We start from the raw sequence: 14,957 nt of genomic DNA on the forward strand, positions 1-14,957 counted from the left end.
ATTAGAAAGAAAATAAAGTCAGAGATGGTGCTTTCTCAACATTTTAACTTTTCTAAAATGAGTTAATGTTGATTGTCTGGAATAATTAAGGCAGTATTGTTTAGTGGAAAGAGCCAGCATAGTATAATTGGTGGGAGAAAGAATGGACTGCGAGTTAGAAGACCTGAGTTCAAGTTCTTAGTTTTTTCTAATTGGTATAGGTATGCCCTTACATGTCAACAGTGTTTTTCTCATAATGACATGGCTTTGAAGGAAGAATTTGAATACATTGGTAAGAATTACTTTGGGTAGTTAAGAATTGTTTTTACTTTTAGTACAATGAAATCAAGATCTGATTTTTATTTTCTGTCCTCAGGCAAATTATTTAATATGTTTAGGCTTTTCTTTACTTTTGATTTCATGACTCTGAAAAAGTTTTAATCTATGTGTTGAGCGAACCTCTGAAGTTCTTTCCAGTTTTTAAGATTCTGTGATTCTGATTCTTTATGGACCAAAGAGGAGTTAATTTTATATATTTTGTTTATAAATGCTTTCTCTCTATCCCCATGTGTCTGGATTTTCCCCATTTTTTACCTTTTAATAACTTTCAGCTAATTTTTAAAATCTTATTAAATATGTTCCCCGTGTGTTAACTGTGAAATTTCAAATAAAGATCAAGAAAAGAGACTATGTAATGTAATGGATATGGTAGTAGACTTGCAATCAGAACATAACTGAGTTCAAATCTTGTGTCTGAGAGTTATTATTAATTGTGACCATATAGAAATCAGAGATTCTATGACTTTCATATAATCAGAGAGCTAATCTGCAAAATGGGGCCAATAATATTTGTGCCACTTACCTTATTGGGCTGTTGTGTGCCTCCCGTGAGGTAATCTATCAGTTTGCAAATCTGCTTTACAAACTTTAAAAGAATATGATTATTAGTTGTTGCTGTTATAAGTTAGCAGGTTACTAAATTTTTCTTTTTTGCTACCAACTGTCTTAAAGAGAGTGACATTGTGTCTTTTGTGGAATGTTTATGAAGATTATATTAGATTTCTTGTTATTAGACATTTAAACATATTAAAATAGAGATTTGTTATGATACTAGAAATTAAGTTCTAATAGTTTAGATTTATATACATTTATAATTGATAAACTTTTTTTTCTAATTGGTATAGGTATGCCCTTATATGTCAACAGTGTTTTTCTCATAATGGCATGGCTTTGAAGGAAGAATTTGAATACATTGGTAAGAATTACTTTGGGTAGTTAAGAATTAATTGTTTTTACTTTTATTACAATGAAAAGTTAGTATAATACTTCATTATGGTGGCTTATTGTCTCTGTGAATATATGTGTTAGGCAAGTTGACCTTTCTCTTTCCTTATTGAAGAAGCTGAGATACTAATGATTTAGACAGGAGTTACTTATCAGAGAAAAAGTAGAGAAGACAGCTTAGTGAGATGTACTACTATTGAATAATCATCTCTTAAGTATGACATATTTTGGAGGAGTGAATTAACTCTTTCCTCAATATGTACAAAATAACCACTCATTCATGCCATTAAGATTACGTGCTTTTCACAATGCTCAAATTGATACAATTTACATTTATTTATTACACTATTAACAAATTTTTTTTTGGCATTTTAAATTAATGTTTTGCTTAGATTAAAATGCTTTGGTTAAAATTTTTATCTTGATCAAAATATTACATATTAGCCTTAGAAAGAATAAATAATTTGGAAGTTGTTCTTTGTATATTTGCAAACTCTTATGAATTATACATTTTTTAAACCACAAACCCAAGAAAATTAATTTTCTAATTCTCTGTAGCATTTCGATGTGCATATTGTTTCTTCCTGAATCCTGCAAGAAAAACTAGACCTCAGGCTCCAAGACTTCCAGAGTTTAGTTTTGAGAAGAGGCAGCTTATAGAAGGTCAGAGTTCTGTTGCTCCTCTGCAACTGGGAAGTACAATTTCGCCAGAGAATCAATTTACTGAAGGTATGAACTTGTTTCCTATTAAGTTTTTGTATCCTAATGAAGATACATTTTTTATTTTTTTGGTAACTTTAAGAATGGGACAGTTTGTCATATTTTGCATGAAGTTGTTTGGTCCTCTTTTCAATGATATGCTTTTTTTTTTTTTTAATGATGTAATGATAGCACTATTTATATAGTGGCCTATTTTAGTAGAATGTTGGGATGAGATATTTTCTACGGGCTTTTTTTTTTTAAGAAGTCAAACAACTGGCTGGGGCAGAATGCAGAATTGATAGAAAAATACTTGCAGGATAAATGGGTAGTTTTCTTAAAGATCTTTAACACTATACTATGAAATGTGCTGGAGGAAAAATCAGAAAGCAGGGAAATTTTGAAATTGAAAAGTGTGCCTGCTTCAGACCCTGGATGAAGAAAGCTTGTTTGGTGCTGCTATGAAATAAGTGGAATTAAGGCCTCCAGGAGTTGCATTGTTATTGGTGAGGTGCATGCCTTTGATGTGAAATCAATCTCCATTTTAAAAAATAGGATTTTCTAGGCTACATCAGATTTTAGACTATCTGGCACCTTTGCCTTAAGAAATTTTGAGACATGACAGAATTTGGAAAAGGTGAGAATGAAAATTTCACCTAAGATCTGACATCTATTTCTTGTTATTGATATTTAGGTCAAAAATGCCTCTTTTGCTAAGCTTGTAATTTGTAAAACTGCTCTGTAATATTATAATTAAAAAAAAATTTCTGTGTGAATCTTGGTAGAACAGTGCTGGATGTTAGCTTCTTTTGAGTCTTTTACAGTATTAGGGTACAATCTTTTAATTCCTCGAGATTTCTCCTTTTTTTAAACATAAAATTTTGTGTTTTCTGGAATTCTGTTGCTTGATTATTTTTTAAAATTCTGTTTCCTAAGAAAATCTATCCGGTTAAGAATTGCTTGGTAGAAGAATTTTGTTAGCAAATTTGAACATCTTTTGATGTTCTTGGAACAGTTAACTGAAATTGTATAGTGTGAGCTTGCCTTTTTACTCACTAACAACTCTAAATGAATTTAAATGCAAACAATGATAGTGGTATGTGGAGGTGTGTGCATTTACATACACACTTCAAAAGATGAACAATAATTTCCTCATCTGTGACTCTGCAACATCAACAATAAAGAAGATCAAATTGTTTTCCTTTTGCTTGAATCATGCTGTATGCTGCATGTCATCTGTGCCTTGCTAAAGCAGCTTCTTGGAATATTACTGAACACAAAAGAATCTTCATACAGAAGATGGAGAGAGGGAAAAGTGAAGTCCAATCACTGAATCAACAAAATCTGAAGTTAGAAACTTAAGCAAGTAGAGTTGCAACAAAAATTTGACAGCATGTCTCATGCTTTTATATCCTCTGCTAAGGTGGAGGCAACTAGTTAGCAAACAACACCCAGCTATACTTTTCCTTCTCATCTAATATAGGAGCAGCAGTGCCCCAGAAGTCTTATTGTCTGTCTGAAATCTCCGGAACGAAGTCTAACTGGCTCAAACTCAGCCCCATTAAGGTAATGTTAATAGGTGAGGGCAAGGCTTCAAGACAGTTACATGGTGTTAAAAATCTTTGATTAAGAGGTAGCATGGTGTAGCGGATAGGGTACTAAACTTGGTGTTAGAATGATCTGGGTTTAAATCTTGCCTCAGGCACTGGCTGTGTAACTTTGGGGGAGTCACTTAACCTTTCTGGACTTCATTCAGTTTCTTCATCTATAAAATGGGAGTCTCAGATCTGTTTCTAAGGTTCCTTCTAAATCTAAGTCTGTGAACCTACAATAAAATAGTATAGGAGGCTTCTTCCTACTTTGTCTTGGATAATATATCTATCATCTCTGTTCATAAGCACCTTTTCACTTTGACTTTACAGAAGACCATATATTTTGTCCAGACTCATATCTGGCAATGTTGATACACAGTCATCACTTCTAGATAGGATTTCTGCAGAAAAAGCTTGGGAGTGCTAATATACATGATTGATTCTTTTCATTAACAAGAGCACACCAAATGGTTAGGATTGATTTTCAAGAATAATCACATCCTTTCAACCATTTGCTCTTTATATTGTTGACTAACCTAGCTGAGGTTTTAGAAATTTTATCTCTAACATCTTGAATAAGAGAAAGGAAAACAAACAAACAAACTTGGTTTAGAGAAAATAACTCTTCTATTAGATGTTGCATTTAGCTTACTTGAAGGCACTAGATATTAAAAAGATTGATGCCATAGAAGTAAAAGTTAACTTTCTTCTAACTTTCCTCCAGTTGGTGCATAAAGAACTAGAAAAAGCCATGGCTCAGGATTTTGAAATTCTTGGTCTTCAGAGTTTTGTCTCAGTTCTGATGTTAGGATATGCTTTTTTTCTTTTCAGCTTATCCTGATATCAGTCTTTAGAATCTTGTCAACCTTTAGATTCTTCAAAAGTTATGCCTAAAAAAAAGGTTTCAGAAGATAGATCTTTCATTTTTATTTATATGAATTCTTAGATATTTTGGTGGAAAAAAATGAATAAACCACCTTTTTAGTTTAAACAAATTATATCAGTGGTAATAAGTGGTAAAGCCATGCAAAGTATATAGATGGCATTGTCTTTTGTACCTCAGAGCATGACTGTACATATATTCTGTATTAGAACATATTCTTGAAGCGGCTTAAAAAGTTTAATTCCTCCTTTTTTAGGTGACTTTTCTAGCAAGCCATCTTGGTTTGGTAGAATTTCTTTATATATTTCTACCAAGTCATCTTCCAATAGGGTGGTTTATAACATAGTAGCCTAGAGTTGCTTCTTTCCAGAGATTATAATATCCTAAATACCTCATACAAAATAGTCTTCCTTTTTTCCGCTCCCTTTGTGTTGCTATAATTATTTTCGGCTCAGAGCAAGTACTGTTATTACATTGTTACTGTATCTTCTGAAGTATGTACAGTGCTTTGATTCAGTTTGTTATTAAAACAAAACAAAACTACCAAAATGTAGTATTAGCATTTGCTTAATTGTTTAATTTGTTCATTTTCAATATATTTAATCAAAGAGCATACAAAAAAAGGTTGTCGTTCATTTTTGTATAAGAATCATAAAGTTAAAATTAAATTTGTAAAATATGCAGTTTATCTTGGTATTTCATGAAGTTGTGTTTGAGTTTAAAAAACCACTTTATTTTTATATTGAGATAAATTTTGTAAATTCTGGAAAACAGAATTTGGATATAAATATTAAGAATATAATATAAATCTGTTTTTGAAAAGATTTTACAGTTTTATATGTTTTAAGTATACTTACTTTTTTACAATTTACACAAAATTTTAAAAGTTTAATCTTCATACTGTTTTGTATGTTTATTATAGGTCACTTTAACTGAAATTAATACCCAGCATAACTTTTTACTTCCTTCTTCTAAAATTCCATATAATAAAATTGAATTAGTATAAAGAGTTTTCTTCTAGATTTTATTTATATGAAGAAGTTATTTCATCTTTAAACTATTTGAAAAGGAGTTGCCAAATGATGAAACATTACTTTGTGTAGTGATTTCCTTCTTTTTTTTAAATTTGCTTAAATTACATTGTTTTCAGTAGGATTGAGTTGAGATGAAATCTGTACTTTTGTTCCTTAAGTCAGTTTAGCAATTTTCCTTGAGGCAAGAAAATCTTGTAAAACTGCCTTGTTTAAAACTTGGAGTTCAAAGACAAATTGTCAATTTTAGTTCAGCAAAGTTCCTTTGGAGAAGTTTTATAACCTTAGTATACAGTGGGTGTCTGGCAATTTTTTGTTGTTGTTAAATTTTTTTTAAAGGTTTAGAATTTAGTGGTTATCCTGAGTCATACTGAACCTATGCAAATTTTTTCAACATTTAATCAGAATAACATATGCTCCATTGGTAAAAAGCTTAGAAATATTTGTTTTGCTAAATTACCTAGTTTTTAATTTTCTTGCATCAAAATTGTTTTTCTTTTAATTTCAAACATGTGAATTATAATTTGAAGATAAAATATTGCATTTCTGTATTCTGAATAGAAGATGAGATTGCACTATCACAGAAACTAAACATAGTTTTATAAGTTAAATTTTTTTAATCTAGACTTTGCTACTTCTGTCCAAACAACTAATGTACTGTGGTAATAGAAAAAGGCTATTTCTCAAGAATATCGTATGTCGTGTGTGTGTGTTGAGGATCAATTTAAGTGGATAATTTTTAGTTCAAAAATTTTTTTTATCGCTCTTCCTCTGAAATCACAAATGCCAACATAGTCTTATAAATATTTTTAATAGGAAAGAATTAGTCTGATTTTCTAAATATATTACCTAGTGTTTATTTGGCTAGGTATAAGGATTTTATAGCTCAGCCTTAAAAAGGTGCTGATCAGGAAAGAGTAGATTTGTTTAATTATAGTTAAAACAAATGTTGCTGTCTAGAATACTATTTTATATCAGTATCTTGGCACCTTTCTTAAATGCAATTTATATCTCCAGCTATTTTAAATCATAGCTTCACTGAATAATTTAATGTAACTACTACATTGTGGCTAGAGAAGCAGGCTTTTGCATTAAGACAACTTGGATTAAGTCAAGTCTTGCCTTTGACACATCCTGGCTGTGTGACTTTAGGCAAGTAAATGAACTTAATCTCTCTTCTCCCAAATGACTTTTAAGAAGATAAGTTTCAGAGCAAGTGTGGATTTCCATTAATAGAGGGAGTTTACTTCTTCAAGAGTTTTCTATATCAAAGACATTATAGACCTTGGCCCTGCCCCAAAATGCCCCCAATAGAGAGCTGTGTTCATATATGTTAAGTATGAATTTTTAAAAAATATATTTAAATGTCTCTTAGAGTTGCTAGTCTTCTGACAATGTAATTCCTTTTTATAAACAAAGAATTTTACTGCTCTATAGATTAAAATAGTGAAAAAATGTTTATTAATAGGTTCTTTGTTAATTATTTAGCTATTTTTAAATCCTATATGTCACTTCATTAGTCCTTTGCTTTTTAACATATTTTCTCAAATAGTTTTATAGTATATTAAGGTTTGCAAGTACATAAATGTATACACACATTATTTAGATAAATTTTTTTAGGTAAATGTTATTATCATCCTCATCTTACCTATGAGACTATGAGAGTACAAGAGGTTAAGTGAGACTTGTGGCATCACAGCTGATAAATATCTGAGTTAGGATTCAAACTTAGGTCTTCCTCTCTTTAAGGCAAATATCTACTTCATGAAGGGACATTCTAGAAGTAGTAGTAACAAATTCACATAATTTTTGTCAATATATTTTTATTTGTATTATTAGATATTTCCCAATTGTATGTAAAAAATGTCTTAACATTTCTTTAAAAAAAGTTGGACTTCCAAATTTTCTCCCTCTCTGCCGTTCTTCTCCTTGAGAAGACAATTTGATATCAATTATAGATGATAAATCATGCAAAAAATAATTTCCATTTTAGCCATGTTGTAAAAGAAAATGTAACCAAAAAACAGGGGAAAAAAGTGAAGACAGTAAGAAAACATTGCTTCAGTATGCATTTGGAATTAATCTGTCCTTTCTCTGTAGGTGCCTCTTATTTTTCATCATTATCTTGGATCATTGTCTTGATTAGAGTAGTTAAAGTATTGCTGTGTACAATGCATAGTGTTATCTTTATAAGTCTTATTGGTTTTTCTAAAACCATCCCACTTGGTTTTGTCATTTCTTACAGCACAAAATAGTATTCCATTAAAATCATGTACAACAACTTATTCAGCCATTTTCCATTTGATTTCCAATTTTTTTTTAGCTTCTTTAAATATTTTTGTATAAATAAATACTTTTCCTTTTTCTTTGATTGTTAGTCTTGTTGGGTCAAAGAATAAGCACAGTTTTATAGCCTGTTGTGCCTTATTGTAATCATTCTTCAGAATATTTGGACAAGTTTACAACTCCATTAGCTGTATATTAGTGTTTAAATTTTTTCATACTCCCCTTCTCTCCCAATGTTTGTCATTTTCCTTTTTTGTCATGTTAGCTAGTTTGATAGATATAATAGATATATAATACCTCAGAGTTGTTTTAATTTGCATTTCTCCAATCAGTAGTGATTTAAAACATTTTTTGTATGTGACTATTAATAGCTTTGGCTTTTTCTTCTAAAAACTGAAAATATCCTTTAACATTTATCAGCTGGGGAATTTTTATAAATTTGGCATCATTCCCTATATTTGAGAGATGAGGCCTTTATCAGAGAAACTTGATATAATTTTTCCTTGTTTCCTATTTTTCTTTTAATTTTGGCTATATTAGTTTTGTCTGTGCAAAATTTTGATTTCATTTAAACAAAATTGTTCGTATTACTTCCTGTTATGCCCTCTGTCTCTTGTTTGATTATAAACTCTCCCGTTATTATCCATAGAGCTGATAGGTACATGCTCCCCTAGTTTACTTATGATATCACTTTTTATATCTCAATCATTTGTCTATTTTGTCCTCGTCTTGGTATTTGATATGAGATGTTAGTCTGTTCCAAGTTTCTGCCAAACTAATTTCCAATTTCCCCAGAAACTTTTGTCAAATGACAAGTTCTTACCTCTAGATCTTGGATCTTTAGATTTATCAAGCACTAGATTACTATGGTTTTTACTACTGTGCATTGAAATCACATAATTTTTTTCTATATCAAATACCACTAAGCTTTTCTTTAGGTGACCAGTGTGATGAAGAATTCCTTCCCATTGTTGAGATCTGTATTTTAGAGAGATATTGTCTTCTCCTAGAACAGAAATAGACCTGTCTTTGGCTTTGCTTTTATTCAGCAGTACCTACAGTTATATGTGTACTACAGTTGGTCAGTCCCAGTGCAAGTCAAAGATCCTCTCCAAAGTACCCTTGTTATCCAAAAGTTCTTACTTCTTATGTAACTGTATTCTAAAAGAAAATGTGAAATAACTCTGAGTAGAGGTGGTATGTGTAATTGCTTTATTTCTGGGCTTTTTATATTTGAAGGAGCTCTGCTCCTGAGAAGAGATATTTTTCACTGCTAATTTACATTTTTTTGGTTTCCAGTGTCATGATTGACTGAGAAGGCAAAAAACTAGATTTTGCTTACATGTTGTAAATACATATGCATATGTATTTACGTGTTATAAATATAATATATGTGTCCTATCTCATATGCATGTAACTACAGATAAAAATAACATTTTGTAATCCATATAACTCTGTACATCATATGCAATGTGACTTTTTTGCATGATTCTAGAATATAGTAAGCAAACTAAAATATTCTTATTTAAATAATGTATATAGACATTTTTAATTTTTACTTCTCCTTTATAGGAGTGTGTTTATTGTTATATCATACTTCCTTCCCTATCTCCCTTATCTCATGAAATATGGTTATATTTAATTGATTAGCAAGATTTACTTCTCATTCTCATTCTGTAGAATTCTCATTCTACATATACATTCTGTATATGGCAGTATACAGTACCCTAAGGCTTATGTATATGTGAGCATTATATTTTTCAAAATCTAGGTTTCTTTTCTTTTATATTTTTTTTTTATGCACATGAACTTCAGTATTGTGTAATTTAAAAAGATATACTGTTATTGCTTTGCTTGAATCTGCACTATACTTGGAGCTCATTAATAAAAGGCACTTTTCTGAATAGAGTAGCTTATTAATGTGATCTGTCCTGAATTTTGACACTTCTGTTTTGGTACAGTGTTGAGGCACCTGTCAGCCAGAATTATACAAAAGTATGTGTCCCTATCCAGTCAAACAAATATGTTCACTGTTAAGTCATAGTTTCAAAGCTTTTATTTTTTAATTACTTTAACTTTATTGGTTTATTTCAGAAGACTTTTATATACTAAAGTATAATAAATTATAAACTTCTTGGCAAATGAATTACTCTTTATAGCCAGAGATTTGTGACAAACTAGCACTTTTAAAGTTTAATTCTATGTAAATTCTTTGGGACTAAAATTATAAATGATGTGTTTTGAAATTTTACATTAAAGAATTTATTTACTGTTGTTGCAGAAATGTCTCCACGAAATTTTAGTTGCTTCTTCTGATCTCTCTTTCAATGAGCAGTAAAACATACTCAGATAGGAGAAAATTTAAGTGAATTTTTGGTTAATGAGATTTTTTACAAAGGTGATGAATGGATCACCAGTTTTCACATAATTAAAATGTGACAAAATATGAAAGACTAAAACTATACTTTTTATTTTTTTGATTTCAGAAGATAACCTCAATCTTTCAGGCTCCTTAGTATGAGCATCAGTTATCACTATTCTAGAGATATGTAAAACAACTCAATTTAATATTCTAATTGATATGTTGCCAGATAAACCAGATTTTATATATTATTAAAAAGAATGTTGTTGTTAACTGTTGAAAATACTTATTAATTTTTTTTCCTGACATACTATGTAGTATCCTGTACTTATAATTTGCTATACAGGTGGCTAACATAATAGTGGATGGTATATTGTCTGTCTGTCTTCTCTCTCTCTCACACACACACACATATACACACACACCCACACCCACACCCACACATGAGGTATATGTATAAAATACATATACATGCATTATGTCATATGCATGGCTTACTGCTCACACTCATGCACATACTTGTTTGTGTGTGTGTGTATGTATACACACATACACATTAAATCAAACTTGAGTGCCTATCTTGGAACTGACATTGTTTTACCTTTCCTATTTCTCTGCTTTCTTTATTTTTTGTAGTTTGTCATATCTATCTACTAATTAAGCAAAAAATTTCTTATTTTGTTTATTATTAGCCTTATCATCCAAATGTAAACAAGAGTAAATAATGTAACTTTGTTAGCGGTTTCTTCACACACAAAGTAGCTGCTCTGTTTTCACCCATACTAACAGAAACATCCAATTATTAGTTAATGACATGTGATTCTTAGATTTTAGCAATAACTAACATTGTGATATTGAAAATTTCTTTGGCATTGTGAAGGTATCAGGAAACTATCTTTTATATTCTTAAATTTAATTTTTATTTGGAAGTATAATTACTTGAGTACTACTGAATGCTCAATTTCATTTTTCTTTTACAGAGTCTTTAGAAGAACAAGAGGTACCTATTAATTTTACAGATCAGACAGATGAAAAAGCATCAGATACAGAACAGACAAATCAAATAAATGAAAAAGCATCTGGTTCAATGGAACAAGAAGACAGCATAGCAGGAGAAGCTGAGAATAAAGAAACTATAGTTAATGAAGCCAAATCTACAATTTCTAATGCTGATTCTGCTGTTGTTGATGAACCAAATGGAGAATCTTTTATGGAAATTGAGTAAATGCTTCCAAGTGCCTTCAACTTGATCTTTGTAACTTTGTTGGTGTCAGCTATTGCTTTCCAGGTGGTGTTTTTTTTTTTTTTTCCCTTTTTTTTGATTGGTTGGTTTCAGTTTTTTAATAGTCCATTTGGTATCTAAACTCTGACTGCCTAGCTATTTCAGTCTGTCAAATATATGTCTGCTAGGTACTTAAAGTTGAAAGGGTATGCTATCAGTGCAATAAAACCCTATAGGGTATACAAAGATTAGCATTATGACAGCTTCTTCTAAATATATTTTGGCCACTTTCAGCAAATGTGATAGCAAGTGTGTTTTCTCATATATGTAACCTGTAAATAATATCCATTTTGTCAGAGGAAGAACTTTAATTAGGAAGAACTGTTACAGCATTTGGTTTAAAGAATGAAAATCTTTTGGGATTTTTAATGCTTTAATGTTAAAAAATGGATAAAATCTTTAAACTGTAGATATTTGCCAGAAAAAGTGTATATTTAGGCATTCATCTTTAAGCCATTTAAACTTATTCTATAACTGTAACTATAGACATTGTTGCATAAATATTTTTAATAAGAATACAGTTGAATAGTCAAGTGCAGTATTTCTTTTGATATCACTTACTTTGCAGATGGGCCAAAGGCACGTGTGTATGTATCTAGCTAGTGTTTACATAAAGACAAAATAGGAAATTTCTCTACATTTGATTGTACTTGAATGCTGACCATTATTTATACTTGTATAATAATGATGTAAGTGAATTTTTATGCCTTCGTGTGTGTATTTTGTTAAGGAAAATAAAGATTTATGTAGCAGCATTTTTTAAATTTTAATTTTTGTTAAACATGGAGATTTTTTGAAACAACCTTTTGACATGTGTTTTTGTCAACTATACAATTTCATAATGTGAAGAACTCTGAGTTGATAAGTCTTCAAGCTATCTTTTTTTTTTTTTTTTTTTAAGAGAGTATTTGTGTTTAAATTTAGTTGCTTTTAAATTTTGGAAGAAATAAAATGAAACACATATTTATTTCATCATCTCCTAAACACTTTAAATCTAGAATAGGCAGAGTTCACCTAGCATGGTTAATTGGTTCCACAGTAACACATAGGCAAAATGACATCACAAGGCCAGTTATAGGAATAGAAACAAACAGAATTGAAAGCAGGAGCTACCCAGGTAGTGAACCAGAACTACTTAGATAAAAATTTTTTTAATATGGTTTGCTTGTAATGTTATGATAACTTGTAACGTACTAATTTATTTGGAAGCATTAGCAAAGAGTGAATCTTTATGCCTGTAAATCAGAAGTCACATTTTTAAGGCATTAAAAAACACTTCTGTGCCACTTGGAGCTCTGCGCTTTGGTAAGAAAGTTTATTATTGTGATAATAGGTGGTTATTTGCTAGGATCTGTATCACAGTTTCCTACAATGATACCAAGGAATAAATAGGGAAAAGTGGGTATAAATGATTCCTTAAGATTGAAACATGGAAATAGTTTCATGGTCTTGGGTAGAGTTTTTACTCTAAGATTAAAGTTATTGTTATTTCTTATTTCTTACTTCTTTGTAGGTCTTAAAAAATACTAGATTCTTTTGGTGCCAGCTGATTATCAAAAACAAGCTGAAATGAAGCTGTTATACAAAATTGAATGTATTCAGTATATAACAGCTGTTTCTTAAATTGTACACATATGCTTCATTAAAAATCGAATGAAACATTATCCTGAATTTGTTTTAACTTTTGTGATTCACATAATATAGTATGAATCATGTTATGAGCATTTTCTGTTAACAGGTATAATATGTAAGAGAAAGGAACATGAATCTTGTCTGCAGAACTGAAAAGTAGAGAAGAGCATTGGGCTTGGGGGAGTCTAAACTGAAACTGTAGGATCATAAATTTGGAGCTCTTAGGAAGGTCCATAGACTCCTTCATTTAGTTCCAGGACTCGTTATGTTAATCTTTGCTCCATTTAAATTTTTTTATATTTAAAATTTTTAAAACAGGGGACATAAGAAATTAGGAATTTCATCAGAATGATATAGATTATTTTTGTTGATAAATTTATTAAGGTCCCTAACTGTATTACAATTGTCCAAATAAGTTTTATCTACATTGTGAATAATTTTCTAATTTTTAATTACCACTGAGTTGAAAGGAATATATATTGTAGATGAATAAAATTTCATGGTAGAACCCAGAAAGGATTAGAAATGTATGAACCCTAAAAAAAAAAGTCTAGTTAACAGTATTTTATAACACATCTATGAATACAGAGAAATTTGTTCTGACAAAATTTAGTGACATTGATCTTGTTAACCAAGAAAAATTCATATGATAAAAGCCAAATTATTAGATATTTTGTTGCATGCTTAAAGACTTTTTAAGTCATAAGACTGGGGAGGGCCTTGGAGATAATCTGATCCTACCCATTCATCTTCCAGGTAAGGAAACTGAGGTCTAAAGAGAGAAAGTGATTTGGTCAAAATTATAAAATAAGTGAGTGGCAAAATTCATACTAAAACTTAGATCTTCTGACTTCTTGAGAAATGTGTCTCTCCCTGTACCATATTGTCTCTCAGTGAATTATTTTATTAATAACAAAGAGAAAGTTATTGTTCTAATTGATTATCAGCTCTTTAGTGAACCTGTGAGGTTATTTATATTAGATGAAAAATGGGGTTCATATGTAGTTTGAATTAGAGTGCCTTTTCCAATTCTGAAATTCTGTGTTCATTTGTAATGTAATAGATGATATGGTTTCATTTCTTGCTTCCTCTGACAAAATGTGTCAAGTATTTTAAAGCTAGATCTCTAAAGAACAAAAGAAATAATTAGTTTTAAAATATAAAATACTATTTAAAAAAATAATCTGTCGAATTTTGTATCCAAATAGTAGTTTTAAGGGCTAAAATATATAGATAACTTTTGGAATCAGGTAGTTTTTTTTTGAAAAGGTGATGGAAAAAGAGTTGTCTTAAGCAATTGGACAAAAACAAAACATTACCTCTTGAAGACATTTTAAGAATAACATTTGTGAATGCCTCCAAAAACATTTATAGTGGCAATAAGGAAGAGTTTATTTGGACTCAACTCTTGGTTCACAGGTGAGTCCATGCAGACAGAGATGGATTATAGGAATATGGACTGCTTAACCATACATATTCTCTTGTTTATGATTCTGAAAATGTAATATCTTATTTTTCTTTTAAAATTTGTTTTCCCTGGGGCTGTTGGACCAACAAAATAAAATCTTTTATTATTAAAAAGGAAGAAGTATAAATATGTAATTGACATGGAAAAAAGCTTGAATGAAGAAAAACATGATTGCTAAGATCTTAGATCTTTAAATCTGTGATGCATGTGAAAATGATTATACTTGAGTACTATGATTTCTTTTGTACATGTAAACTTGTGACTTATTTATATGGCAGTGACTCTATATCTTATGGCCAAATTGAGAGTATCTGTTGAAATTTATCTAGACTGATTGTGGCATGACTCACCGTGATTAGTCCTTTCCTCTTATTTTGAATCCTTTCTTGGTTAGTACACTGCTAATGTAGTCTATAAGACTACAAGTGAGTCATCAGAATAAGACTTCAATGGAAGATA

The 14,957-nt window shown here is 30.3% G+C and overlaps 1 protein-coding gene across 3 annotated transcripts in view; it reads left to right on the top strand.

Moving 5' to 3' along the window:
• The window catches only part of LNPK (lunapark, ER junction formation factor), a 90,391-nt gene extending 77,329 nt beyond the window's left edge, over window positions 1-13,062 (top strand). For 2 of the 3 annotated variants that reach the window (XM_051986153.1, XM_051986154.1), the window contains exons 11-13: window positions 1,164-1,234; window positions 1,822-1,992; window positions 11,097-13,062. In XM_051986153.1, coding sequence (XP_051842113.1) covers window positions 1,164-1,234; window positions 1,822-1,992; window positions 11,097-11,341 — 487 coding nt within the window. In that variant the 3' untranslated portion in view covers window positions 11,342-13,062. Of the gene's footprint in view, window positions 1-1,163; window positions 1,235-1,821; window positions 1,993-3,445; window positions 3,529-11,096 lie in introns of all 3 variants that reach the window. The other variant, XM_051986155.1, reaches the window with a different exon arrangement.
• The last annotated feature ends 1,895 nt before the right edge of the window (window positions 13,063-14,957 follow it).

This window comes from Antechinus flavipes, chromosome 3 (genome assembly GCF_016432865.1).
Source record: "Antechinus flavipes isolate AdamAnt ecotype Samford, QLD, Australia chromosome 3, AdamAnt_v2, whole genome shotgun sequence".
NCBI classification, from domain to species: Eukaryota; Metazoa; Chordata; class Mammalia; order Dasyuromorphia; family Dasyuridae; genus Antechinus; species Antechinus flavipes.